A 27,191-nucleotide genomic window follows, 5' to 3' on the forward strand; every position below is an offset into this window, starting at 1 on the left:
GTACCTGGCACATATCAAAATAATAGAAAAGCAATTTAAATGCAAACGTTTTGTAATTATATTGTAATTCTAATCTACTTGTACTCTTTTGTGTATACTTTGCTAAAATATATCTCGCGAACTGCCAATTTCAAAGTAGTATTTGATATTTTTTTTGCTCTTGAATGCATATTAAATGTATCAAAAAAATAAAATAATTGTAAAGTGTTTTAAGTTAAAAATTTTCAAGGATATTGTTACATGGTTTAGTAAATAACAACACGAACTTTACTGCCATACCTGCTACATATATACTACAAAACTCATGTAAATAAAAACATGATTATGGATGTGAAAACATTGTTTAAAAAAGGAAGGTTATGGGCTACAGTGGCCATTAGATCGTGACTCAACTCTGCAAATATCATGATTTTTAAAACACGATTCTGATACACATAAATGAAGAAAAAAATTATTTCCTGATGATAATTGGCTTGAGTTGAGAACTCATGAATTACTTATGAGAAAAGGAAAAACAGGATATCACAAAACAAGATATGAGAAGTGATAGAAAGTATACTAGGGACACTGTTGAATTAATTGACTGGAAATCTTAGGAGTTCAGAAAAAAGTTAATAGATAGTAAATAATACATTTACTGTTTATTATACCCCTACTCCAGCACTAATAACTGTCATCAAAGTATATATGAATTAACAATTTTGGAGTTTGTTTTGAGACAATCATACAGGTTGTTGAATTTTTTTTTTTAAAATATGCTAAAATTAGAGTATTCTCTCTCTCTCTCTCTCTCTCTCTCTCTCTCTCTCTCTCTCGTTATATGTAGCTAATGTAAATCGTTTTACAATTAAAATTTGTAGATTACATTATAAAATACAAATTTGAGTTTTTGTAACAACTTTACTTATTTAAATCGATTTAATTGTTTTATTTGGTTAAAACAGCAATTTATTAATAACTCAACAAATCATAAATGCTTATGAACACATGATGGATAATGATTTTATTTTTATAAGCTCATGTACATTTTAAACTTTAGATATACTTTTCTCCATAACAACCATATTGCACGAAAGTCAATGAGCAAGGATAAACCTCTTCTTGCTATTTACAACTCCAAAAATCTCGGTAACTCGTCTGTTAATTTCCTTTTAAATAAAGAAGTTACGTGAAAACTGCAGGACAAAGGTTCGTTTCACTAAAAGGCGTAACTTTAATTTGTACCCGCCTTAGGTAAAGCTTAAAATCTACGACTGACTAGTGATGGTATAACATTTGTCTTAAACATAAAAAAGATTTTTGTGCTATTGTTTCGCAATATCGTACTTAGCTTTATGTTTAGTTAAAACTTTATTTCATTTGAATTGTACATCAATATAAACAATAAATAATACAAACAGGATTCGAAAACAAGTTGTTACAACTTATATTAATCCGTTTCCTTAAAGCTTTATGTTTACAGGTTTGCATTATACAATGCACATAATTATTGTTTTTTAATACTTCTTCCTATAAATTTATGCACTCTTTTGATTAAAACTTTTCATTTCGATATTGGTGTAATTTAAATACGTCGTGTTCGACAAATAAACAAAATTATCTCTCTATTTAGCATTTTGTGGATATTTCTAAATATGTTGTTTTTCGATGTCAAAAGACAATACACTTCAATTGTTGTTTTCGTTTTAAAATCCTAGAAATGAAACATTAAGGTTCCATGATAAAATAATATGTTGTAGCATTAAATCTTGTACATGTATATAATGTTATAGTGAATACATGTTGAACGGAGTCAGGGTGTCAGTATCGCGTTTATTACTGTAATTTTGATTCAATAAGCATTTAAAGAAAATACTTAGAATTATATTTAGGAGAACCTTCATATATGATAATGCCATAAAAATAATATCGGATATATATACGTATGTTTATACATAATTACATGCAAATTAGAACAGGAACGATAACTCCAAGACCCAATCGGCAACCTCGGCTGATTCCGCTACGCTCCATACAAATTGTCGAGTGCGCGAGACACCCGAGTAGTTCCGAGTGTTTATTAAGTACTTTCGTTTTAAATTCTTCGTAAAGGAAAACTACCATCATGGCGACTGCAAGTGACGAAGACAGCTGTTTGACTACTGATGTAATGCTGTGTTCTATTTGCTTAGAACAATATAAACGACCCGTGAGTTTACCGTGCTCCCACTCCTTCTGTCTGACTTGTCTGTCTACACACATTATAACATCATGTGTAAACTGTGACCAACCCCTTGGCTTTCCGTGTCCTTTGTGTCGCAAATTCATTCCCGCACCTGGTAAAATTAAGGAATATTCTGTTGACCAGTGGGCAAAACTATTTCCAGAGAATAAATTTCTTGCTTCAGTTGCGGTTGGGACAAAGTCGATTTATTGTCAACCGTGCCAAGAAGATGAAGAAGAATCGAAAGCAAGTAGTTGGTGCAGGGATTGTTCCGAGGTACTGTGTGACGATTGTGTGAAATGTCACAAGAAATTTCGTCCAACTCGAAATCATGTTGTAGTTACTTTTACCGAGTGTTCTGCGAATTTTCCTCAACCTGTTGATCTGCATAAATGTGCGGCTCATGATGATCGAAAATTGGAGCTAATATGTAAAGAGCATATCGTCCCATGTTGCTCTATTTGTGTTACTAAAGAACACGTCGGCTGTAAACAGTTTTGTCAGCTAGAGGATGTTGATGAAAACATCGTCGGACCTAACAATGTCAAGAACGTGAAAACTGGGGTGGAAACGATGTGTTTAAATCTTCAAAAAATTATCACAGACGACAAAAATAATATGAACAGCCTTGATGATACATCGGACGCATTCGCCAAAGAACTGTCGGAAATAACCACAGCTATCATAGACAATGTTAAAATGCTGAAGGAAAAGCATTTAAATGAACTTGCAAAATTAACCAAAGAATCCAAATCTAAACTTGAGAAGTCGGTGCAATCTACTGAGCATAGACTTCTCTATCTTCAATATTGGAGAGAACAGTTATTGACCAATATGTCAACTGAGACAAATCTTAACACAAACGATGTCTTATCATACATCAAAATGAAGGATTTTTATGAAAACATCAGAAAATTAAATTATTCAAAGTTAGAAATCTCCATTCAAACCGAAATTTTTGATAGTGTTCGGAAGCTAACAAGTTTGTCGTGTCTAGCAAAGACGACAGTTCGTGAGAATAGCAATCAACAGGCGTTCGATCTAAGGACAGTTGATTTAAAATGCGCTGATGTAATCAACATTTCCGAATTCAAAATTAAAAATAGCGATATTACTGACGGGGTGTTTTTAAGTCATGATAAATTGTTATTGGCAGATAGCGTTAATGGAAGATGTGTGCTGTGTAACACTGATGGAGTAGTTTTACAGAAAATATCTTTATCGGGTAACCCGTGGGGAATGTGTATCCACGGGGAGAATGAAGTCCTCGTAACACTACCTAATAGGCAGAAAGTCGTAGTACTTGATGCCAACTCGCTTGAAATAAAACAATCAGTGCCTATTGACCGTTGCTGCTTTGGAATATCAACGTCTGGTAACACTGCAGTGATCGGTGCACGAGACTCTGTCTTAATGTTTGATAATTTTCTTGATAAAAATATTTGTAGACTATTGGCAACAAAGACACAGTCTGCTGATGATATAGCACTGGGAGGAGATGGAAATATTATTTTCAGCAATTATTCTGAAAATGTTTTAAACACGTTTGACAAAAGTGGGAAGATGTTATTCAAGTACAGCCACAAAGAATTAAAGATTCCATACGGATTAACCGTGGACGGGCACGGAAATATATTTGTAACCGGAAATGGCAGCAATAATATCCATATAGTTTCAAATGATGGAAAGACTGTAAGAATCTTAAAAGGAGTGCAGCGCCCTCAGTGTATAAAATTCTTAAATGGAACTTACCGATTTCTTGTTGGTGAGGCAGCTGGCTGTGTTAAAGTTTTTGAACTTCGGAATAGTTAAATACCATCAGTATTATGAAATGTTATGAAACAGTAACAATTTAGTACTATTTAACAGTATTTCCTAAATAAATGAACAAAAATCGATCGGGTTTGTTACATGTATATGCTTACTTAAGAGTTTTTACAATTGTGATGTAGAACATTAGCTTTGCCTTTCAGTGCAGTAACTGTGTACATATTATGTACATGTACTTACTGGATGTCAGAGAATGCAGAAAAAAAGGCTTTTAAATTTATACATTTTCTAGGTAGCATCAAAAACAGTCGCCAGGAGGAGATGATTTTGCAATATGCAGCGAGGTACCGAGGATTCAAAGGCGGTTTGTTAGTTCTCTTTCACTTATAATACTTTATAACCCAACTACCTAACATAGTGTCATATTTTCCTGTTAATACCTGCAAATCGGTTGTTTTCATAACTGTAATACATGTATGACATGAACAATTAAATCAATATTTTATGTATTCAAAAATACAAATTTATATAAAGTATATATAAAGTTATAAGTTCTACAACTTCAAATGTTTCAATGTTCTTTTTTACAACAAATAACAGCAAATAAATTAACAAATCATAAAAGTTTATAAACGCCACGGCTAGATAGGAGGTTTCTCCATCACCGATTCCAACATGGTGGAACTGTTGATGATTGCAGTGGTTGCTATTACAAATATGTAACCTGCAAATAAAAGAAAACAATGAAGTCTAACATATTTTACTTCACATTTTTGAAAAGTTTTTGTTCTCAATAAAAATTTTAATACGATAGGCTCACACATAAAAATTAATCTAGATTTGATCTCTGTTACAAAATATACATACAGTTTACAAATTAATGCACATGCAAATTGAACATGAAACAAAAAACGTTGACTAGAGAGTATGGTGTTTCGAGTTTCCTAATTTTTTTTATAATATCAATATAGTATTCTCCATGCATTTCAATCTTATCATAAATATTCAATTACCCCTGAAAAAAGCACCACGTAAATGGAGTTCTTCTGATATTTGTAAAAATGATATATAATTTTAGTTAGATTGATTCTAATTTCTTCTATGATGTGTTTTCTCAAATATCTAAGTTTAGAACTTCTGAGTTTTTTTAAACCATTAAAAATTTATATAAACATATGCTAGCCTATTACATATGTTAAGCTCTCATTTTTTCCCTAAACAACCATTGTAAGATAAAAGCCTATGATTAATATAAAAAATCTATCAATTTTCAACCACTGAATGTTTACCGATTAAAAAAAAATAAAACGAATTATTACAAAATATTCAAAGTGTCTTGCAATCTTTGGGATTCCCTACCTTTGAGTTTGCCCAGGAATCGTAGAGCGGTAATTTCCGAGTATGTGCACCCTCCCAGGAAATAGACGAGCACTACTTTACTGACGGGTCGGTCTTGTCGAGCCGATTTACCTGTTACAAAATATTTAACTTTAAAGAAAAAAGTTCATAACTTATCTATCGAGAATATGTTATGCTTTTCCTATTATTATGAGTTAAAATCCTTTTTCTTATATGAGATAAAAGTATGATTATGGAGACATATTTAAGGATAAGCGGTCGATATTACTGAAAATTTTGCTTGCTGAATGCATGTATTGCTTTGTGAAAATTGGATTGGATTGCATTAGTTGTTAATAATGGCAATATATACATATATAGTGGTTCATGTCGAAATATGTTTGGCTCTGTGTATCAAATCATGTGGAGCCCAGGAACTTAAAGAATGGGGTTCTTAATGCTAAAGTAGAATGCATACATTGTACATGCATTTAAGTGGATAGGAATATCTGATCGAAACAATGCACAAAATTATAGAAATGTTTTACTTCTCTTTACGAATATACTTTTAAACATTGTTCAGACAAGAAGTTTTCATTTCTTATCAACTTTTCGTCAGAAATATCCTATCAATGTACCATTAAGCAGACATGTTAGTATGCCGTTTTAGCCTGTAATTTCCTTGCCTGCTCAGTTACATAGGTACGGGTAGAGTGTAAGACAACTAAAATAAAGTATCAATGAATACAGGTTTAGTACTTTATTGAAGTATATTTACATTTTACTGTGTTTTTCCATTAAATTCTGTGATCTTCAAATGCCTCTTAATGCAACAAGTAGTCAAAGGTCAAATTGACGAGTTTTATTATGACGTCACAAACGTTGAACGCTGTAAACTGCAACGTCACAAGCGAAAATTAAAGTTCACGCTTGTGGCTGTTACTGTGGCTCTTCCATTAATATTAACTTACCCTTAGGATAAGATAGGAATTTTAAGGTATAAATCACATTTGCAGACAAGCAAGAAGTTAAAAAAAATGTAAATATAAGCATTAAATCATGATTTTTTGAAGTATACACTCTCATAACTGCAGCGTTGTGTGCATACAAATTTTCATAACGCGCTAACGCGCGTTACTCAATTTGTATGCACACACCGCTGCAGTTATGAGAGTGTATACTTCAAAAAATCATGATTCAATGCTATAGTACATTGTTATTGGTGTGCTCAAAAACGTCGTGTCTGATTAACAAACAAAATTAACTGCCTTCTCAGAATTTTACAGAAACTTTATTTTTCGGAATATATATTTACTTCTGAATATAGTAATGTCAAGGTAATAAGATAAATAAATACAGTTGCTTTGTTTTTTTTTCAAATTTGTTTCAATATTTTAGAAGAACATTATGTGTTTAAGAAAGTGAAAGTATAAAATTGTTTTAAAAATTTACAACAGTTACAAAGTCTTACCAAAAAGATATCATAAAATAAAGAACATTTCAAGTACAAAACAGTATTTTTCATAATTCTTTTGTATTTATTGTAACGTTAAACATTGACAGAAGCAAACTTTAATGTTTATAATTTCTTAAAACGAAACGAGGATCAATAAATCTTATTTTGCTACCATTTCAAATGCAATTGCAAGTTGAGATTAATCTTACAGGTTATGAAAAATACCCCCCCCCCCCCCAAAAAAAAAAAAAATTCAAAAGCAATGATAATGCTGTGAACCAGACTCGACCTTCTCAAGTGTGAGTTTTGAGTACAATACATTGTCTGATTATACATGAATATGCCATATTGCACCAGACATCCATACCTGATTTGTCTTTGAGTGGTGTACTGTGGTCTGAATGAAGCAACATTTATAAACAAAATGCATAATACATGATAAAGGCTACCATATCTCGTTTGATGGCAAATCATTTCAAACTACATGTACATGAAAGAAGCATTAAACTTAATATTAACCAGTTTATTTACAGCTGTTTAATATCAATTGAGGGCAGATTTGCCTACCTACAAATCATACACATGATATTACCCATCACTTATTGTTTGTGGGGGAGGCAAACATAAAGAAATGTTTTTAAAAAAATAATAGGATTTTTTTTTTAATTCAAAAGACTCATGCTGCCCACACATTCACATTCTATTTTCAGGAACCATAGAAAATTTTTATTTGTCAACAGAAATAATGATTGTTTTTGGTATTTAATTCTAACAACATTCACATCCAAGAAAACCTAACATAAATATACATCCAAAAAACTTGTACAGTAAATCCTTGTTGTTAAGAAATGTATGCAGGTATGATAAATTATAGTATCTACATATGTAATATAATATTGAATAAATAAAACCAATATGTATGCAAAGCAGCTCTTGAATATGGTAACATTACATTCACGAATAGATTGATTTCACAACTGACAAAAAAAGTCCAATTTGTTTCAGATTGATAATCATTTATAAATTTTGGATTCGTCTTTGGCACCTGCTGAAAATTGGGTTAGTGTAATTAAAAATAAACTTTTTGAAATAGGTCTAGGACATATATGGTATGAGCAGCAATATATACATTGTGCAACCTATTTTCCTTTAATTAAGCAAAGAATCATTGATCACTTTACTCAACAACTTGTAGAACAGATTAATTCCTCATCTCGATGTTATTTTTACAAGCATATTATTGATCAGTTTTCATTACAATATTATTAAACAAAATCAATACCTTCTACATATAAGAAACAAATTGCAAGAATTAGATTGTCATCTCATAGACTTGCAATTGAAAGTGGATGACACACTAATTTACCAAAGAAAAGACGCTTATGTAAATTTTGTTCAGATATTGAAGATGAACTCCATTTTGTTTTGAAATGCCGACAGTATAGAGAAATCCGAGTAAAATATATTAAGAAATATTATTGGAAAAAACCTTCTGTATACAATACAATTATTAAGTGCTCAAAATTTTAAAGAACTGTGGAATTTGGGGAAGTATCTCCATCTAGCTTTCAATATTTATGATAATTAAGAAAAATTCTCTGGGTTTTTTTTCTCACCTGTTAGTAAAATTTTATTTTATATACATTGTCAATGTACTTTACATGTACCATACCATTATTTCAATATTGTTATTAAGCATATTAATAACTTATGCCATAAGATGTATGTCTTGTGCAAATAAAGAATATAAAAATTGAATAACACAGATGGACGATTTTTTATCGTCACTGTTGTCATGGTTACCTTTCGATGCTTTGACATGGTTCTCACTGTGCACCCCTCCTGGGAGGTATTTTGTGATCTCCTCCATTCCATTAAATCCCCCTCTAGTTAGAACCTGGCAAAAGAAAAAATAAAAATAATAACACTAGGCCCATTTTGTGAAATACTTCATGTGGTAACATACTGTAGATTCCTTATTTTTCACAAATACTTAATTCCGCGATTCAATGGTTTTCCATCAAATCGTGAGAAAATAAAATCACGAGTACCGAAATTTTATCATAGTTTCATGTAGTTATTTAACATATGTCTGAAAATGAAAAGCAAGATTTTGAAATTTGCTAGACGCAATTTTATGCGAATATTAATTCGTGTTCAATTTGGAATTTACAGTAATAAGTACAGAGTAAACTTTCTTTAAATATTATTACAGTAATAAGCTTTCTTAATATTACAGTATTTGTTGTCCCTAATCAAATTTATAAATGAAACATGCTCTATATCATGTAAACAACAGATATCTTTATTTCACTTTAATAACAAAAAAGTAAAACGAAATCTTTCACTTGAAATAATCTGTGATCATTTACTAATAGTTAAGAGTCCCAGCCTGCTCATACAAGAATCCAACTCTTCCCTACCTGTTCCACTAGCTTACAGGACAATGGAGTATAGGCACCACTGAACACATAGGACATGTCGGTGGGGTTCTTCAGATCAATGTCATCTGACTTGGGTATCTACATGTAAAATGAAAAAATGATTATAGGCATTACTAAGTATCAAAAACTACATTGAAAAGAATTGAAAACGTCTCGAGTATTTAGGAATTCAATTAAACTTTGAGTCATAGGATTTTAAACATTTATTTACAGGGAAATAAGTGCTCACCAAACATGATTTTTGGGGTTTATCCTAAAAAATTACCAGTAATAAATTTCTGTGCTAAAGGTAGTGTCATGTGAGTTCCAGTATCATACGAGCTTTCCAAAACGGAAATCTTTCTTGCTTTACTTGTCGAATGGTCAAAATTTTGTATAGTAGATTTTTGTACGTTACGTCTGTGATTTCCTGTCTTACAGATGCTTACCAAAGAGAGTTTTTTACACAGACTCTGGAATGTGCTGCGGCGTGTCATGGCGGCCATACCGGAAGCGACCTTATTTAGTGGTGTGCCCGCCTGACTGCCTGTCTCCTGTTCTGTGACGATCCCCAGGGACTTCAGATTGGAAAATGTGACCAGTTGCTCGAAGCCATGACTCTGTAAATTATAGAAACTTGACGGATCAATAGAAAGTGAACAAATATAAATTCAATGAACCTTAATATTATTATTTCTGCCTCTGAAACTTTTTAAGATAAAAGGAATACTTCGTATTATAAAATTAAAAAACATTAATTTAGCTACATGCAACCATGGGAAATTTAACAGTCTCATATAGAGTCAGATCAGATCCATACACAATCACAGGTGTGAGACTGGATAAAATAATTATTACATGTGCAATCACATACTCAATATCACTGGTTCACGTACTATTTATATCACATTCTGCCAGATTGGTCAAGGAGTTAAACTATCATGCAGTACAAGATACCTGATCAGGTTTACTATTTACCATTTACAAACACTTACCTGTAGATATTGGGTCTTGAGAGACTTGTACGTTTGTGGTGAAATCCCATTTTGGGTTAAAGACAGAAGACATATCAATTTTAATGTCTTTAACATGTTGTCCTGTTGAATGTAAAATATGAAACATTTTTTCCCAATTATATTGCAAGGAAAAAAAATTGTGTATGAATTTGCAAGCACAATAAACATTCAACTTTAAAACATGACTATTTCAGTGAAACATTTATATAAAACAGTACCTGCTTAAATAGAAGTTCTTCTATGAAGTTTACATTTTCTCTTAGACCCGACCCCTCCAACAGACCTAAAGAGAAGAAATAAAATAAGCAGGCAAATTATATATACAGTACACCATTCATTTAATTAAATAGATCTTTAACAATAATTGTTAGTATCGAACAAAGTCAAGTGTGGGATGAATTACCTCCCCTTACTTACTATGCTCTGTCTGCAGATAGTCCTCAAATCCTCCTTTTGTTTTCTTTCCCAAAATTTGCTCACATGCTCCTATGTCTACATAACAGACAATTCAAACAATTTTTGTTATGTTGCCACAAAGAACGAAATCAGAGTTATCCTAATCAAGTCATGTGTGCACATTGAACTTTAGCAGATGAGAAGTGTGTATATAGGAAAAGAGATTACTTACATGAAAATGCATTTCTACTCCTTACTTGCATATATTATATCTATTTATTTTCCTTTTCATGGCCTCAGAAATAAAAATCTTTTACTCACGGTTCGCTAAAACAGATTTTTGTTCCTTAAGCCTGCGAAGTTCATTGGCTACGAAGTCTTTCATGTCACCCACAGACTTCAAACCGTGCCTTTTCTAAAACAGAGACAGGGACAATAATATACAGTTTCTGAAGCCTTTCAATTAAATAGCCTGCAAGTTATCTTTTAGCTAAAGTAGATACATGTGTATTAACTACCAATAATAAATGCCTGGATCGCTGGATCAGTGAGTACTAATGTATAACCAACTTTTATCCTCTCATCTTGTTTTAATTAAAGGAAAATCACATTGATAGACAAAAAAAACCAAATAATTATCCCCCCCCCAACTTAACAACTTACATCGAAGTCTTGTTGTAGTGATTTAGCTTTTGAACTCAGGTACCCCAATACGTTGGAAAAATGGCGGTTCCTGACATCTTCAAAAATCTGACATGTAGAAAAAAATTATCAAGTCTTAAACAGTAAAACAAAGTTAAAGAGAGCACATTTTTTTATGAAATCATGATTACAGCAAAGTCAATTTTATTTGTTTTTATCTGAAATCTTATTGCACACTTATCAGACATGACCAATTGGCACTTTGCCTTATCTGTGTTTTACTGCACATGACAATTTAACTTTAAGTCTACATATTATACAAGCTTATACATTAAAAACTCCATTGTCAAGGAGTTTAACAAATCCTTGAAAAAAAAACCTCTGAGACTCTAAGATATAATTTCTGACTCACAGCATCATCCGAATTGAGTAGTAGTTTAGCACTCTGTTGTTTTCCTGTAACTTCAGGTCCAAATTCAATGGTTCCTTTCAATGCATAGTATGAAACATTCATAAAAAATACAAGACAAATTAAAGTACTACAGCAAAACTCGAATATAACGAACACAGATATAGCGAATTTACGGCTATAATGAATTATTATTCATGTCCTGGCAAATTTCTTATATAAACCTATAGAAAATTGATGTATATAACGAACACGGCTATAACGAATTTACGGCTATAACGAAGTAATTTTAAGACCCCCGCTGGCAAACTTTTAACATATTTTATCATTTTTATAACGAATTTTTTCCATTTCAAATTTCATTGAAGAAACATGCAATTTTAAGATGCATATATAAAATACTCAAATTCAAATGGTATACGGAATTTTTTTAAAAATTGAAATGAAATGGTTATATTGACATTTTTGTAAATGACGGTAATACTAATTTTATAACTTACGATAGTTTAGAAAACTGTTAGCCGGAAAAACCCTTAATTATTTTATAACGAATTCGCTATAATATTTGTTACGAATTCGTTATAAACGTATAGCGAATTACGGCTATAACGAAGTTTTTTCTATGGTCCCTTGAAATTCGCTATAAACGAGTTTTGCTGTACATGTATAATTCAAGGATTTGGACATTCCAAATACATCTACCAGTATGCGAAACTGCAAAACTTTGTTTATCTTTCTTGATATACACTAAATTTTTTAATAATTTGAAACTTAGTCTGGCTGTGCGAGGCTTGGGTTTAGAGTTGTTCTTACCACATTTGATCCCAAACGTTTCATCAAGAAGTCCCTCGTAGGTCAGCTGGGAACATAGTGGTGTGACATAATCCACATCTACAAAGAAGGACAATTTTAGAACAATCCTGCTTTTCATTACAAATAAAAATAGCCTCTCCTTCTTCCTATTAAAAAACTCTATGAATATGGAGTATTAATTGCCTGTGCTTTAATCATATTTTGGTGAAATACCCCCCGCTTTCCTTGCAACCTCTATGTAATAGTTTTGGAAGGTCTGATACATGTATTAACATCTCAACTTGTAAAATGTCTCATTTTCAGTATGTATACCTCTATCGATCAAAATGAGGCTGCCTATCTCATGTCTACTGAAGTCCTGCTCTGAGGAGTTCCTTTTCATTAAAAAGTTCATCAGATCATTCACCATCTACAAAACATGGAAAATGAGTAATGTTTGTAAAAACTGCATTTATACACATCAGGAACAGAAAATTTAAACTATTAAAAACTTTTTAACATTCATTGTTTAATATACATGTACATGGAGCTGGAAAAAATACATGTAAATTAAAACTCAGAAGAGTTTTAAGAAAACATACAATTATCAATGAATTTATTTGCTATTATTTATGTTAAAAATTGGTTGTCCTATGGAAAGAAAGTCCATCGTACTTTGGCTCCTCTCCCTATACAGTAGACGTGACCGATTTCACCACTCAGTGCTTGTAATCTGACTAGGGACTTTGCTACTGTGTGTATCCATGTTTGGTCATTTTCCTAGTGCAAAATAAATACAAATGCTTATTCATAAAACATTTAAGAAATAAATACAACACATCCATTGCAAAATATTGTTATTATACACAAACTTTTAAAAGTATGCAACTGTACAAAACTTTTCTCCCCTATTTTTTATACACATGTACGTGCAATTTTCAATTCTTTTTTTTTTCTTTTCTCTGATAATGATTCTATAACACTGAAATTTTAAACATGTAAAATGTCTAATCTGACAGACATCAGCTTTGACAAATGATTGTTAGAGTTGATCAGCATAACTAGAATGTTGTGCTTGAGAAAATCAAATAAAAGTGTGACGTCAATTGCGAATCAAGTGTTTTCTTGATAAAACAAAACGGGTTTAACTGTCATGGATCATTTATCAATTTATGTACAAGTAAGTTTTTATCAGCACTATAATCATTTTCAAATTATAGTGAATGAGTGTATAGATGTATATGTACATGTATATTGACTTACAAGATATAAAGATTTCAGGAACTCCGGCAGCTCTAGAGAGAGGACATCTTTGTCCAACGGCACAAAATCCAGTTGGAATTCACTAACTGTAACATAGCCCATCACTCCTTCATACTCCAGAACAGAGAGACAAGTGTGTAACTGCAAATTGTTAAAATCATGGCTAAAATTGTGTAAGGTACATGTACATGCATAAAGAACACTGCAAGAAAACAAAGTGTGACAAATCTTATCTACCAGGTAATCATAATATCTAGCTTACTGGTTTACTTTCCTTTTTCATTTTAACAAGAGAGCGAGAGAGAGAGAGAGAGAGAGAGATGGAATGCATGGTAATTTTAAACTATAAATAACAAGTTATGAAATGCACAGGATAGAATAATCAAGTTTGTGTCTGTTCAAAACTTTTTAAAAGAATTCCTTGGTCTGAAAAGGACTTTAACCTGTCCTGAAGCAAAGAAATATTCTGGAAGTTTCACTTCTTATTATTTTATCAAACAACTAGAAGCGCCTGCTTTAAACTTTTCTCTTCATGAGAAATAATTCATAGTATTTACAAGGGATTATTCTTTTCATTAAGAAAAAAGTTTAAAACATCAGGTGCCTATGCAAACAACATTTATACACAAGTTAAGACAAAAACAATATTCTTTTTTTCTCCAAATAAAAAAAAATTGCAAACCTTTCTCGGGACAAATATAATGGAATATTTGCGTTTAAAGTTGATATTTCTATCTGAGTTAATGTGGTCAGCAATGGCCTTCATTGTGGTCATTCTTGGACGCACCAAGTAAATTCTCCTGAAATGTAGATTTTGCAAAGTAGTTATTTGAAAACAACACTTTCTGTAATAATGTAGAATGTAATACTCTTCGAAATTCTCACTGAAAACTGTTAAATGTGCTTGATTCAGATCTGAGATTGCTGTAAAACTTACTGTTCACATCCATGCATTGATTTCAAAGAACTGTCAAACTTGAAGATTTTGTCAACCCCCCTTTGCTGGAATTTAATTGGAAAATATATTTAAAAAGATGAATTAAATATTTGCAGTTGTTGCCAAGACACTCCTTTAAATATACCGATCCTCAGCTATTCTCTCTCCTTTTCACATGTATAAGTATACATATTGGCCTCAATAAATATTTTTATGAAATATAGTACATGCACATGTAATTAGCTGGTCTAGATATTAATTATCATTGACAAACTTGACAATTAATAATTCAAAAGAAAAATCTAATGAAAAACTTCAGCTGAAGTGACCACATTAAAAAGAGGGAAAATCATAAATGTACATGGCATTTTTAAACAAAATTTTCAAATTTGAATCAATGACCTTAATCAAGTTGATGAACTTAGGTTTCACATTGTACATGTAAGGTGAATTTCATACTTTACCTTCAGTAATGACACACTAGCAATTCTATCGAGTGGTTTCATTAATTCACCATCAATAACCAAGTCTTTTCTTCCAGGCATCTGAAAAAGAATAAAATATACATTTATGATTTTTTTTCTTTTCTCTCACTCAAAAAAAGAGAGATACACAAAAAATACGAGAGATTGCACAACAAAGGCCTAAAATTAATTTCTGCCGTGGAACACACACCTTATGAAATGGAAATGTAGGCCTACATGTATAAAAACTTGATAATTAACCACGCCCACTTTTGCTTTTTGTGATCTTGAACTAATTATTTGTTTCAAACATAAAAAGTCAACTATATATACTATATACACTTTTATAATTATATTAAAGCATTTGAGCTTAACAGTGTTTCACGTAACAGGTACATAACATTGTTTTGAGTTTTCATCGACAAGGAACATTTCTGTAATGGAGTGGTGATCACTTGCAAGCTTGCAAGTCATACATTATCTTTACCAAACAAAATTATTTTCATTATTGTTAAATACTTACTTGATCGAGCAAGCTTGTAAACTCATCTTTGGCGAGGATTTTCAATCGTTGGAAATCTGGAAACCCCTTCACACTGGGTGCTGCCATCTTAACATTAAACTGGTCGTTTAGAAAATGAAAGTAGAACGAACCAGTTTGTAAATAGTAACACGAGGGGCGGATCAAACCAAGGATCATGGCGTGATTTTAAAAACTATACTATTTCATGAATAGAAATATTTGTACGCATTCAATTTTTTGGTTCATGTATCATGAAACAAGGGGAAAAAAACCAGGCACGTGGCACGGGGGGGGGGGGGGGGAGGGGGGGGGGGGGGGAGGGGGGGGGGGGACGGGCTTTCCCTTTTTTCTTACATCATAATTTTTCTTTGAAGGAGCCGCTTGCCATTATTTTTTTTTGGGGGGGGGGGGGGGGCGGGTTAACAAAATAATGGTGAATTAACAAGATAACGTAATACTAGAATTTGTTATAAATTTTAAGGTTCCCCCGTCAACGCCCACCTCCCTTCCCAATTGAATTAGGGTTTTAAGATCAAAATTTTTTTCAGATTCCATATATTATCGAAAGGAACAGTGAAATATTATAGTAAAAGATTGTCACATACTGAAACGGTGAATAGCGAATAATACTCCAACTTCTGATTACTCGGCGCAACTCGTCTTTAACTGTTGCACATAATTTCTTAAAATTTTGCTTGTATTTAGGACATAATGTGCAAATATGTGTATCATAATTTTGTCCATACATTAATATTGATATGAAAATATACAGTTTGTGAGCGCATTTTCTTTTAGGGGTGGGAAGCATTTTATTAGTTTATGAGACAAAACTTCTGTGATCGACCAAATCGCCTATTTATTTAATGGGTTTATTTAAAAAATAATACCATATTTTTTATGCAGGTTAAGCCATTAAAAGTCACAAAGTTTGCACAGAAATATCAAGATTTAACTAATTTAATTTATATTATCAATAAGGCAAGATAGTTTATTTCACTTCCCGTATTTAAAATCAATACCGGCAATCAGTCGAATATATTTGTTTTTTAATGTTATGTATCTCTTTTAAATATTTACATTGTATTATATATGAGCTACAAAATGCTTGTTTCAAAATTCAATATTTTGAGGTACGTATATCATTCATAATGAATTTTCTTAAAGCTGTGTATTCTGCACTTTTATAGGTTCACTTACTTTTTTTCATCCCAAATTAACTACAGGTTCACATAAATTTCAAAAGTATGGACCCCCCCCCCCCCCCCCCCCCAATTTTTTATTTGTTTTGCCAAAAATAAAATTCATAGGCAAATGCTCACCTTTTAAAATTTGCATTATTTTATAGGAAATGTCATTCTACGAGCTATTTATAAATAAAATTTCCCCGACGTCTATAGTCTGTCCCAAGATATTTATGCCGTACATTTGGACGATGTTTCGAAAAAAAAAAATACACGTACCTGTGAAAGAGGTGCAATTGAAATCGATGAAAGGGAACATATCCAAAATATCTTCATTGACACATTATCGTCTTTTACTCGGAAATATTCACGGAAACGAAAACCAATTTCTTATGGAGATGTTAAACATCTTTTCTCCATTCGGAAGTCACTTGAAATACCTCGCACAATTTTTCAACGTTATCATCCGGGTACCTTTATCTCTTTTATAATAGAAACCCCCGTATACTTTATATTTTCAACTCTTTGCCGGATAATTATGCCAGTGCCAAGGTGGCATTTTTGCACCGGTCTAAGCTTCATATATCGAAAAATTCAATTATGCCATATAATAGACTATTGCTTGAAGAGTTAACAACCACTTTTGTTATCATTGTATCTCACCTGTCAAGTGAGATATCTACCTTTCAAAAATAAATTCCTATAGGAAAATGATTTTTCTCATAGGAAAAACAATATTCCTATAGGTATTATTTGAAATTTCCTATTGGAATAAAAGAACTTCCTATAGGAATTTCAATTCCGATAGGATTTGATAAAATCCGATAGGAAAACTTAATACTAGTATCCTATAGGAAAACTACATGTCTGAATCAAATTCCCACAGGAAATACCATTCTCCTATAGGAAATAAAATTCCTATTGGACTTTTAAAAAATCCTATAGGATTGTCAATATTTCCTGTAGGAGAATCAATTCTCCTATGGGAATTATCATTTTCCTACGGGATATTAATTTTTAAAGGTAAATATCTCACCTGTCAGGTGAAACACACTAAAAACAAAAGTGGTTATATACTCTCTAGACAATGGGTATCATCTGGTATATAAATATAGATTTTTCCGAAACTGCATCTTAAGCGGGTGCAAAAATGCCACCTTGGCACTGGCATAATTAATCGGCACAGTGTTTTTTAGTCGTATATTGAAATCTGACAAGCTAGAGGGGGCGTTTCAAAGAGAAAATCTTGGGATTTTTTTAATGCTATTGAATCAACATCGTTTGAACCCAAAAGTATCTATAAATATTTAAACAATTTAAGAAAGTGTGCGACATTAATATCTTGGGACAGGCTAAAGCTAGCTAATCCTAGCTGACACTGTAATTAAAAATTGAAAGCAATAAATACACATTGTGTCGAAAGCACGACAAAGTATGAAATATATATGTTCACATAAATTAATTTGTTAGAGTTTATTTTATTTAAGAGACACTAATTTGGAAATTCATCGATTAAATCATTCACATCTCGGTAAATGTTATTCGAGTCCGCTGGCTAGGAAGTAAAAGAACGCTTACCTGTTAATATTCTTTGCTATGTGTTTATGCCTTCAAAGGAACCTGCAATTTAGACACGATTTGAGATAAATAAAAAAAAAAGACTTAGTATGAATAGGTGTACTCGTTCACTAAGAATGACTGATCATTTGAACGTTAGAAGTCAATTTAAAGGGGGCATGGTCATGATTTTGGTTACAAATAGTCCAAAATTTGATTGTCAGCCGTCAATTTTAAGTTAACAAGCTCACAATTCTTTGTTACAAATGAATATAAATAAAGCTCAGGTCATGTTTTGTTTTTGTTTTTGTTTACATTTTGAATTTCCAAGTAAGACCAAAAATAAACATGACAAACTTAGGAACAGTCACTGTTTATTTATATTCAAAGCGAATTAGCAGATAGAAAACCATCTAATTGAAAAGAACTTTTACTGGTATATTAAACCAATGTAAACAAATTAAATTTAAAACATGACACGAGCCTTGTTTACATAACAAAGAATTGTAAGCTCTGTATCTTGCTAAAAACTCTTCGACTGACACTCAAATTTTAATTGATCATTAGAAATGCATTACTCAAACAATAAAAATAGAAAACTAAAATTTGACCAAAATCGTGACCATGCCCCTTTAAGTTACAAATTAAACGGGACACAGAGTCAAGAATTTATTGTTATGTAAACAAAGCTCAAATTCTATATTTGTTTACAGATAGTGTAAAGTAGACAAATTGCCATTTCTTGGGCAAACTGACTCTCAAATGGAAAACAAAGTAAACCGATTCAGTGTGTTCATAAGTATTATTATGAACAAAAAAGACTTGATTGAAAAAACATTTGATTGAAACTTATACCATTACAACACATATGTTAATTAACAAAAACAAGAATCGAGCTTTGTTTACATAACAAAAAAATCCTACTCTGTTTCTTGCTTGTAGCTTGTTATCTGACTTCCTTAAGTTCTGACAGAAGAAAAAAAAAACATTATAAGCAACTATAGTCTGTCCCAAGTTATTTGTTCCATCACTTTTTGATGGTTTTTAATAAAAATACACGTATGAAAGAAATACAGTACTGTTGAAATCGATAAAAGGGAATATAACAAAATATCTTCATTGAACAATTATCACTTTTCACTCAAAAAAGTTCACAGGAACGAAAACAAATTTCTTACGGAGATTTATAATGGGAAATGTTTTCATCTTTTCTCCATTCGGAAGTACTCAAGATACTTCGCACAATTTTTCAGCGTTATCATCCGGGCTTATAGATGGCTGATGCAATGCAATATCCCCGTAGACTTTCTATTTTTGGATGTGTATTGAAATCTGAAGAGGTAAAGGGGGCGTTTCAAAACAGATAATCTGGACATTTTTCATATTAGTGGATGAACGTAGTTTGAGCACAAAGGTATTTTTGATTATCGAAATATCAAGCAGAAGAGTGGTTAAAGCAAAAAATCGGGACAGAGTTTAGCATGGGGGATTGTCAAATGAAGTTTGATTTCAAGTTTTAGGGTTTGAAAAATTTAAATTAAATTTTAAAAAGAAATTAAAATAATGGTTCACAACGATGCGCGATACTGTGAATGGGATGAAAAAAAATGTGCTGAACACACAGATATTTCGGCTTATCTCTACTCGTTTCCTACTTTAAAATTACAATGACCTAACTTCTATTCAAAGCCCAGGGTAGCGCGATTGGTGTGTCAGGACCGTAGATAAACCGAAAGTTGATTTTGAGTCCTTTTCTTATTTTGTTCGAGAGGGATTTTCTTTTACTTTGGAAGTTATGTTCCTTATGTGAGGTAATACTTTAACCTAGACTGGTATACATGTATTAAAACAAAATCATGTAAAATGAAAGTTGCGATGAAAATGATCCATATATCACTGGCATACAGGTATGCGACTATTGCAAGCATACTTGTGTGATATCATATTTAATAAAATTAATGTACATATATAAATACGGTGTTTTAAAAAATAAAAGCTTCTTTTTGAAAATGGTTAAAGATTGTTTGAAACGATTTTATTTCTAAATTTGTAACATGACATGACATGACATGAATGCACCTGATCGCGCATGTGCATAAGTTATAACCTTTGTTCCACTGACACCGTGCTATCTTGTTAAGGTATCTGGCGTGTTCTATGTAAGGTGCATTTATATAATCTCTCATATATGATCCTGTGAACAGAATTTTCATTATAATTATATAGGGAATCATAGACCCATGAATGACATAGCATCAATTCAACAAACATAATTTGTAAACACTGTGAGTCACATATTGAGACTTCAATGTAATGCAGGTACATTGTATACTATACTCTGTCCCAAGTTTTTGCTTCCACCACTTTTTGCTAGATAGTTCAATAATTATAGTAAATACCTTTGTGCTCAAACTAAGTTCATCCACTAATATAAAAAATGTCCAGATTATCTGTTTTAAAACGCCCCCTCTACCACTTCAGGTTTCAATACACATCCCGAAATTGAAAGTCTACGGAGATTTTGCATTGCAACAGCCATTAATAAACCCGGATGATAACGTTAAAAAATTGCGCGATGTATTCCGAGTGTATTCCGAATGGAGAAAAGGTGTAAACATTCCCCATTATAAATCTCCGTAAGGAATCTGTTTTCGTTCCTGTGAATTTTTCTGAGAGGAAAGGGATAATCGTTCAATGAAGATATCTTGGATATATTTCCTTTTAACGATTTCAACTGTATTTCTTTCACAGGTATGTGTAATTTTATGAAAAATCATCAAAAAGCGATGGAAGCAATAACTTGGGACAGACTTTACTATCCTGGCGAAGTAGTTACCGGTAATAACCGGTGTTATCTCCCGCACACCATCAATTGCATATATATACCGGTTTATCATTAACGCTATTATACATCACTTTCAAAATACTCCGACCTTTCTTGCCTTGCTTTATTAATGATTTATACCATGCATTAATTGAGATCTTGGTTGTAGCCAAACAATTTATCAAAAATATCTTTGAAAAAAGCATAATTGTCTCTTGATATGATATATTAAACGTATTTTCATCCACCTTAAATGCTATTAAGTATTTAACATTTACTAGACCATTATGCTTTTATTATCAATCTACAGAAATGTCATATGACGGCGCTGTAAGATAATGCATGTACTAGTAATTATCTCTCTCTCTCTCTCTCTCTCTCTCTCTCTCTCTCTCTCTCTCTCTCTCTCTCTCTCTCTCGTTGGACCCAACATTTGTGAAGCCTCAACCACACTGTGTAGAAACGGACTAGAGTAACGCACTTTACCCTAGTCCAAAATGGCGATAAGAAGCTTGCTTCGATTATTTTACTCTAAATTGTCGGGGTACTATAACGAAATAAATACAGTACAATTTTGAATGATAGGAAAATCAGCGACAACAAATAAATAATGAAAAATATTCTGTTTATATTATGAGATGCAAGGAAATCATAAAACGATGATGCACTGCGGAATCTTCATTTTTATTTCTTTATGTGTATCTTCTAGTAATTTTAATTTTTTTTCTGGTTTTATGTACGGAGAATGTTCTTCAACGCGGTTAGTATGATCAAATAAAAAAATATATGTGCAGTGGTCTTTGGATTTCTAAACAATAGCTGATAAAAGTCCTTAAGTCATGTATCTAATTATCAGTCCAGGGAATGACTCATTTGAAAATTAAACTATGTATGATATTATTGATATTTCTAAAAACAATTTTCACAGGGTCCACAGAGTCTTTTCATGATGGCATCTAGAGATGAAGCCCAGCATGTGGTGGAATGTGATCTGTGTCAGCAACCAGTCTCGTTTTTCTGCAGACGATGTGGGGTCAATCTCTGTGACCCCTGTGTCCTTATACACCTACGCGTGAAATCTAAAAACGGCCATGACATTGTAGATTACACCAGCAAGGATGATAACGACACATGTCACTGTGATTCCCATCCCCAAAACGATTGTTCCGCATACTGCAAAATTTGCGAAACTCCAATATGCATGCTTTGCGTTTCTATCAAACACAAATCGCATGAAATGTCCGAGCTGTCCGATAAAATTGAGGAACTTTTAAAAGTGATTGCTACAGAAAATAATCGACTTCAGTCATTCAAACATGAATTAGAAAGAATTCTGGATCACACGACGAAGCTGTTGTCCGCAATACCCTCGGTTTACCAACTGAGGAAAGACGAAGTTACAGCATGGGGAGAAGAGTGGCACAAACAGATCGAGGAGATCGTGAAGAAACTTCATCAGGAACTGGATGACATGCAAAAGGAACACGATACTGTACTACAGAAACAACAGGAAAAGTTTGAGGAAATGATTGGGAAAGTAGATGAAATGAATGGGAAAGCAATAAAATTACAGAAATCAAAGAATGTCAAAGAAATGCAGAGTTTTCTACCAGTGATTCAGAAGCAGGAGAGATTAAGTGAGGTCTCTCAATATTCGTTTCCGAAATTATATGAATATAAAATAGATGAATATTTGGAAAATAATTTAAAAAAAATTAAGTTATTGAGTAGAAGTATATTAGAGGCACCAACAGTTACTTTTGTTATAGACACTGGGTTCCCTGCTGATAAAAAGAAAAACCGTTTGTTTGACATGGCAGTTACTGACGATAACAAAGTGTGGATGGGAGGAGCAAGCAATGAACTGAAGTTGTTTGACCTCCAGGGACACCTCCACCACACCGTCAGGATTACTGTCAAAGGCTTGTACTTATGTATGTACAACAAACAAGTGGTATACAGTGAACGATTAAATAAATCCGTGAGAATGATATCTGACACCGACACTGTGGTGACGATGTTCACTACCGGGGCCTGGAAGCCATACGGCGTCACAAGCGCCGCGTCCGGTGATCTACTGATCTGTCTCCGTAAAGACGATCAGTCCAAAGTCGTCCGATACAGCAGTACCGGTACCGTGCTCCAGGAAATCCAGTACGACTCGCAGTGTCAACCTCTGTACAAAGGCGCGACTTATATCACTGAGAATGTCAACGGGGACATCATTGTAAATGACTGGGGGAAAGAGGCCGTCATTGCTGTCGATAGATTGGGTATATTCCGGTACTCGTACTCGGGTGGTAAATATTCTGCTGTAACCACCGATTCCGCCGGTCATGTCATTGTTCCAGAATTTCTCGATAGCAAGATTCACATGCTGGACAGAGGCGGGCGATTCCTGAGGTACATCATTCCTGAAGAAGGAGTAAAAAGACCACGCGCCGTGTGTATCCTTGGTCACGGTGAGATGATGGTGGGAGAGTGTCTGACGGGAATCGCCAAAAGAATCAAATACTTTGAAGAATAAAGATACATTATTTTTATTAATCAGTTTTAAAATGGAAATGGCTATTGGATACTTACAAACAAATAGAGACAAATCGTTTAATGATTTAAAGTTGCACTGAAATAAACCATAATCAACTGGCTGTAAGATGTCAGAATGTACCTACTGTCTGTACGCGGTATACAAGTATCTTCTAGATTGAAATGTTGTGTGATTCAATATTCCTATTTCTATGTTACCTTTTATTATTTTCTGCATACAAATTTTGTATACAATAACCCAAACTGAGTCAGTAAAAATGTCTCATGTAAATCAGCATTTATTGTTATACTAATTTAAATGATTAGCGCCTATCTACTTACGTGATTATGCGGAAAGTTTTGACCATTTTTTAACGTATTGCAATATTTTTGTTTCAGATAGTTGCAAATGAGAAAATCTTAATTGTCTTCTTTTGTAGAGATACTTAGTAAAGAGTACATCTATTTTTTTTTTAAATATTTATTAAATTTTGAGCAATCTTGTATACATTATATGCACAGGTGCTCGATTATCGGATATTGTAGTTTTTAATTATTTGCTTGGGGACAAAAATTAAAATTGGTAATGATATCTTATATATATGTTTCTATGTATGGCAATGCTACAGTAATTTAGCCTTTAAAAACATAAGAGTATCATTATACTTAAGCGACTATTTAGATTGGATTATATTTATAAATAACGAGCGTCGAATGGACCCACGGGTGACGGAGAAAGGAACGACGCGTAATCAACCGTGAGTTTCCGATGATGCTCATAGGATTAAACAAGAGGCCCATGGGCCACATTGCTCACCTGAGGAACAATAGGTATGATAAATTCAGCTTAATGGAGTCATAATACAAACTATCTGGACAATGTACAATAATACATGTAGATCCTGTATAAATAAAATCCATTTTCCCCTGGATATTCTTATGTTTATAATCATTAGTCCCTTTTCTAACAGGATGATTTTATAGTCATATTATATGTTGAGTATTGCAGTTCTCAAAAAGATCCTCATCAATAGTTTATATATGGGATTTAAACGTACATCAAACTCTGAACCTTCTCGTGGCCAAAGAATTGTCCTGGGGCCAAAGTCTCAACAATTATAAAGAATCATCTGGCTGATTAGTTTCTGAGAAGATTTTTTAAAGATTTACCCTATATATTCTTTTGTTAAACTTTGACCCCCCTTTAAGGCCCCACCCTACCCCTGGGGATCATGATTTTCACAACCTTGAATCTACACTACCTGAGGATGCTTTCACACAAGTTTCAGCTTTCCTGGCTGATTAGTTTCTGAGAAGAAGATTTTTAAAGATTTACTGTATATATTCCTATGTAAAACTTCGATCCCCCATTGTGGCCCCACCCTACCCCCGGGGGTCATGATTTTCACAACTGTGAATCTACACTACCTGAGGATGCTTTCACACAAATTTCAGCTTTCCTGGCTGATTAGTTTCTGAGAAGAAGATTTTTAAAGATTTACTCTATATATTCCTATGTAAAACTTCGACCCACCATTGTGGCCCCACCCTATCCCGGGCACAGGATGAATGACCATCTTTAAGTCCTCCTTAAAGATAGCTTAAAGGTGTTTAAAGGTAGCTTAAAGACGATCTTTAAGCCACCTTTAAGCTATATGTGTTGCTTAAAGGAAGCTTAAAGAAAGCGTAAAGATGGCTTAAAGGCAGCTTAAAGACTATCTTTAAGCCACTTTGAAGCCACCTTTAAGGACAACTTATAGGTCCTTAATGTCCAAACTTCTTTAAGCTACCTTTAAGCTACCTTTAAGCCACCTTTAAGCGATTAAAAAAAAATTAATTCAATATTGTGCTTAATTTACCAACAAAATGTATTAAATTTATGAAAGGAAAGGTATTAAAAACGTTTTTTGTTCTAGAAAATAAAATGAAAAAAAAAACAACGCAGGCGGCGAGAACTGTACCCGGGACCCTTTGATTACTAGCATCACCAGACATCCGCTGCGCCACGGCAACTTACATATATTAGAGTGTTTTTATATCCTATATATCAGTGGATATTGAATCAATGTATTGAATATGTTTACTTGAAAAGATTTTGACAAACCATTGACAAACCAATCAATTATATCTAATTTATAAATTACATGCATGCATGTATTTAGAATGAAATACGGAACTTGGTCTTCAGTGAACAAAAATATATTAGACCTAAATGGAAACCGTTAGGCTCACTAGTAGGCTTTCTAAGTTAATAAATTTAAACCGAGTAGATATACGTTCATCTAATTTATAGCTATAAAAATGTAAGAAAGAAAATAAAATCATTTCTTTTATTAAATGCATTGAAACTATTAGGGTATTTGTTCAATTTCCCGCAATTTCCCGATTTTCATGATCGCGGCGCCGTTCCAGTATGTTTAAATATTTAATTGTATACATGATTTTTAAACTATCAATTCTATAACAAACAATATTACCAATTACCACGTATTTACTGCATGTGGCAATTGCAAATGATGTATACATATACTTGTACATACAATTGTATGATGTACCAGGCCGGGTATGTTACATATTTACCCTTATACATATATTTAAATAATTAACCCCTATTTATGATCACCGATACATTAATTAATTAGCCTCAAGATTTTACTCCTACATACATGTATCGTTAATTTGTAGACGTAACATTTTTGAAACCCAGAGCTAGGAAATAATACTTTGAAAATGAATTACAAATGTAAATTAACTTTTATTCACTAGACTTATCGTATACTCGTACATACTAAGATTCAACGCCTTTAGAAACCCTGACGTGCACCTGGGCACACGACACACCTGTTGTGTATATCTTGTATATTCTGTGTTAGTTCAAGGAGTTTTCTTAAGTTGTACAAACAATAGACTTTAATTAGATATACACAAACGTGCACCTGGGCACACGACACATCTGTTGTGTATATCTTGTATATTCTGTGTTAGTTCCAGGGGTTTGCTTAAGTTGGACAAACAATAGACTATAATAAGATATACACAAACGAACAAAACTATGTCTAGACAAGCAAAGCAGTAATATCCTGCTCGTATAACAAAGGCAGTTGAGAGTCTTTTCATCTTTAACATGTATCTAACAGATCTAGAGTTAGACCTAGAAATAATGAAAATTGAAAAAAAAAATACAAATCTTAAACCGATTATCAAATTAAATCATGCATTTTTGGTTCATTATCTTTATTTTGTTTAACAACCGGATGAACTGAGAGAGAGAGAGAGAGAGAGAGAGAGAGAGAGAGAGAGAGAGAGAGAGAGAGAGAGAGATTTCACTGATTAATTTATAATACGAAACAAACATACCTTAATTTGTTTTATGCACAGATTAAGATAAGGAGGCTGCACTCACCCCTACAATAATTTTGAAACCCCAAAAAAAATTATAAAGAATTTTATAATGGCAATCTGTGTCCATCG

The 27,191-nt window shown here is 32.8% G+C and overlaps 3 protein-coding genes across 4 annotated transcripts; 2 read left to right on the forward strand and 1 right to left on the reverse strand.

Moving 5' to 3' along the window:
- Nucleotides 1-2,068: 2,068 nt before the first annotated feature.
- On the forward strand, nt 2,069-4,333 carry LOC128176094 (E3 ubiquitin-protein ligase Midline-1-like). Its single transcript, XM_052842163.1, has one exon. It carries the CDS (start codon nt 2,105-2,107, stop codon nt 4,013-4,015), a length of 1,911 nt encoding a protein of 636 aa, XP_052698123.1. The 5' UTR covers nt 2,069-2,104; the 3' UTR covers nt 4,016-4,333.
- Nucleotides 4,334-4,467: 134 nt separating this feature from the next.
- LOC128176096 (vacuolar protein sorting-associated protein 33B-like) lies at nt 4,468-15,764 on the reverse strand. 2 transcript variants are annotated; one of them, XM_052842164.1, is made up of 20 exons: nt 15,633-15,764; nt 15,110-15,190; nt 14,646-14,710; nt 14,391-14,508; nt 13,709-13,849; nt 13,121-13,225; nt 12,779-12,875; nt 12,467-12,544; nt 11,657-11,730; nt 11,266-11,352; nt 10,924-11,017; nt 10,624-10,698; nt 10,425-10,489; nt 10,186-10,287; nt 9,640-9,810; nt 9,191-9,289; nt 8,571-8,664; nt 7,135-7,164; nt 5,333-5,443; nt 4,468-4,697 (listed from the first exon to the last, which is right to left on the reverse strand). In XM_052842164.1, exons 1-20 carry the CDS (start codon nt 15,717-15,719, stop codon nt 4,615-4,617), a joined length of 1,857 nt encoding a protein of 618 aa, XP_052698124.1. In that variant the 5' UTR covers nt 15,720-15,764; the 3' UTR covers nt 4,468-4,614. The 2 variants fall into 2 exon arrangements, with proteins under 2 accessions (XP_052698124.1, XP_052698125.1); XM_052842165.1 differs by lacking the exon at nt 7,135-7,164.
- Nucleotides 15,765-19,920: 4,156 nt separating this feature from the next.
- LOC128178269 (uncharacterized) lies at nt 19,921-24,015 on the forward strand. The gene is made up of 2 exons (XM_052845367.1): nt 19,921-20,181; nt 22,123-24,015. Exon 2 carries the CDS (start codon nt 22,141-22,143, stop codon nt 23,719-23,721), a length of 1,581 nt encoding a protein of 526 aa, XP_052701327.1. The 5' UTR covers nt 19,921-20,181; nt 22,123-22,140; the 3' UTR covers nt 23,722-24,015.
- Nucleotides 24,016-27,191: the final 3,176 nt, after the last annotated feature.

The sequence above is a fragment of the Crassostrea angulata genome, chromosome 3, assembly GCF_025612915.1.
Source record: "Crassostrea angulata isolate pt1a10 chromosome 3, ASM2561291v2, whole genome shotgun sequence".
NCBI classification, from domain to species: domain Eukaryota; kingdom Metazoa; phylum Mollusca; class Bivalvia; order Ostreida; family Ostreidae; genus Magallana; species Magallana angulata.

Bases quoted from the DNA above. Each gene is read 5' to 3' on its own strand.
- LOC128176094 (XM_052842163.1), top strand. From the start codon at position 2,105: ATGGCGACTGCAAGTGACGAAGACAGCTGTTTGACTACTGATGTAATG.
- LOC128176096 (XM_052842164.1), bottom strand. From the start codon at position 15,719: ATGGCAGCACCCAGTGTGAAGGGGTTTCCAGATTTCCAACGATTGAAA. The intron at 14,509-14,645 runs GTAAGTTTTACA...TCTACATTTCAG, and splicing joins TCAATGCATGGATGTGAACA to GAGAATTTACTTGGTGCGTC. The intron at 5,444-7,134 runs GTATGGATGTCT...ATTTTGTAACAG, and splicing joins ACCACTCAAAGACAAATCAG to GTAAATCGGCTCGACAAGAC.
- LOC128178269 (XM_052845367.1), top strand. From the start codon at position 22,141: ATGATGGCATCTAGAGATGAAGCCCAGCATGTGGTGGAATGTGATCTG.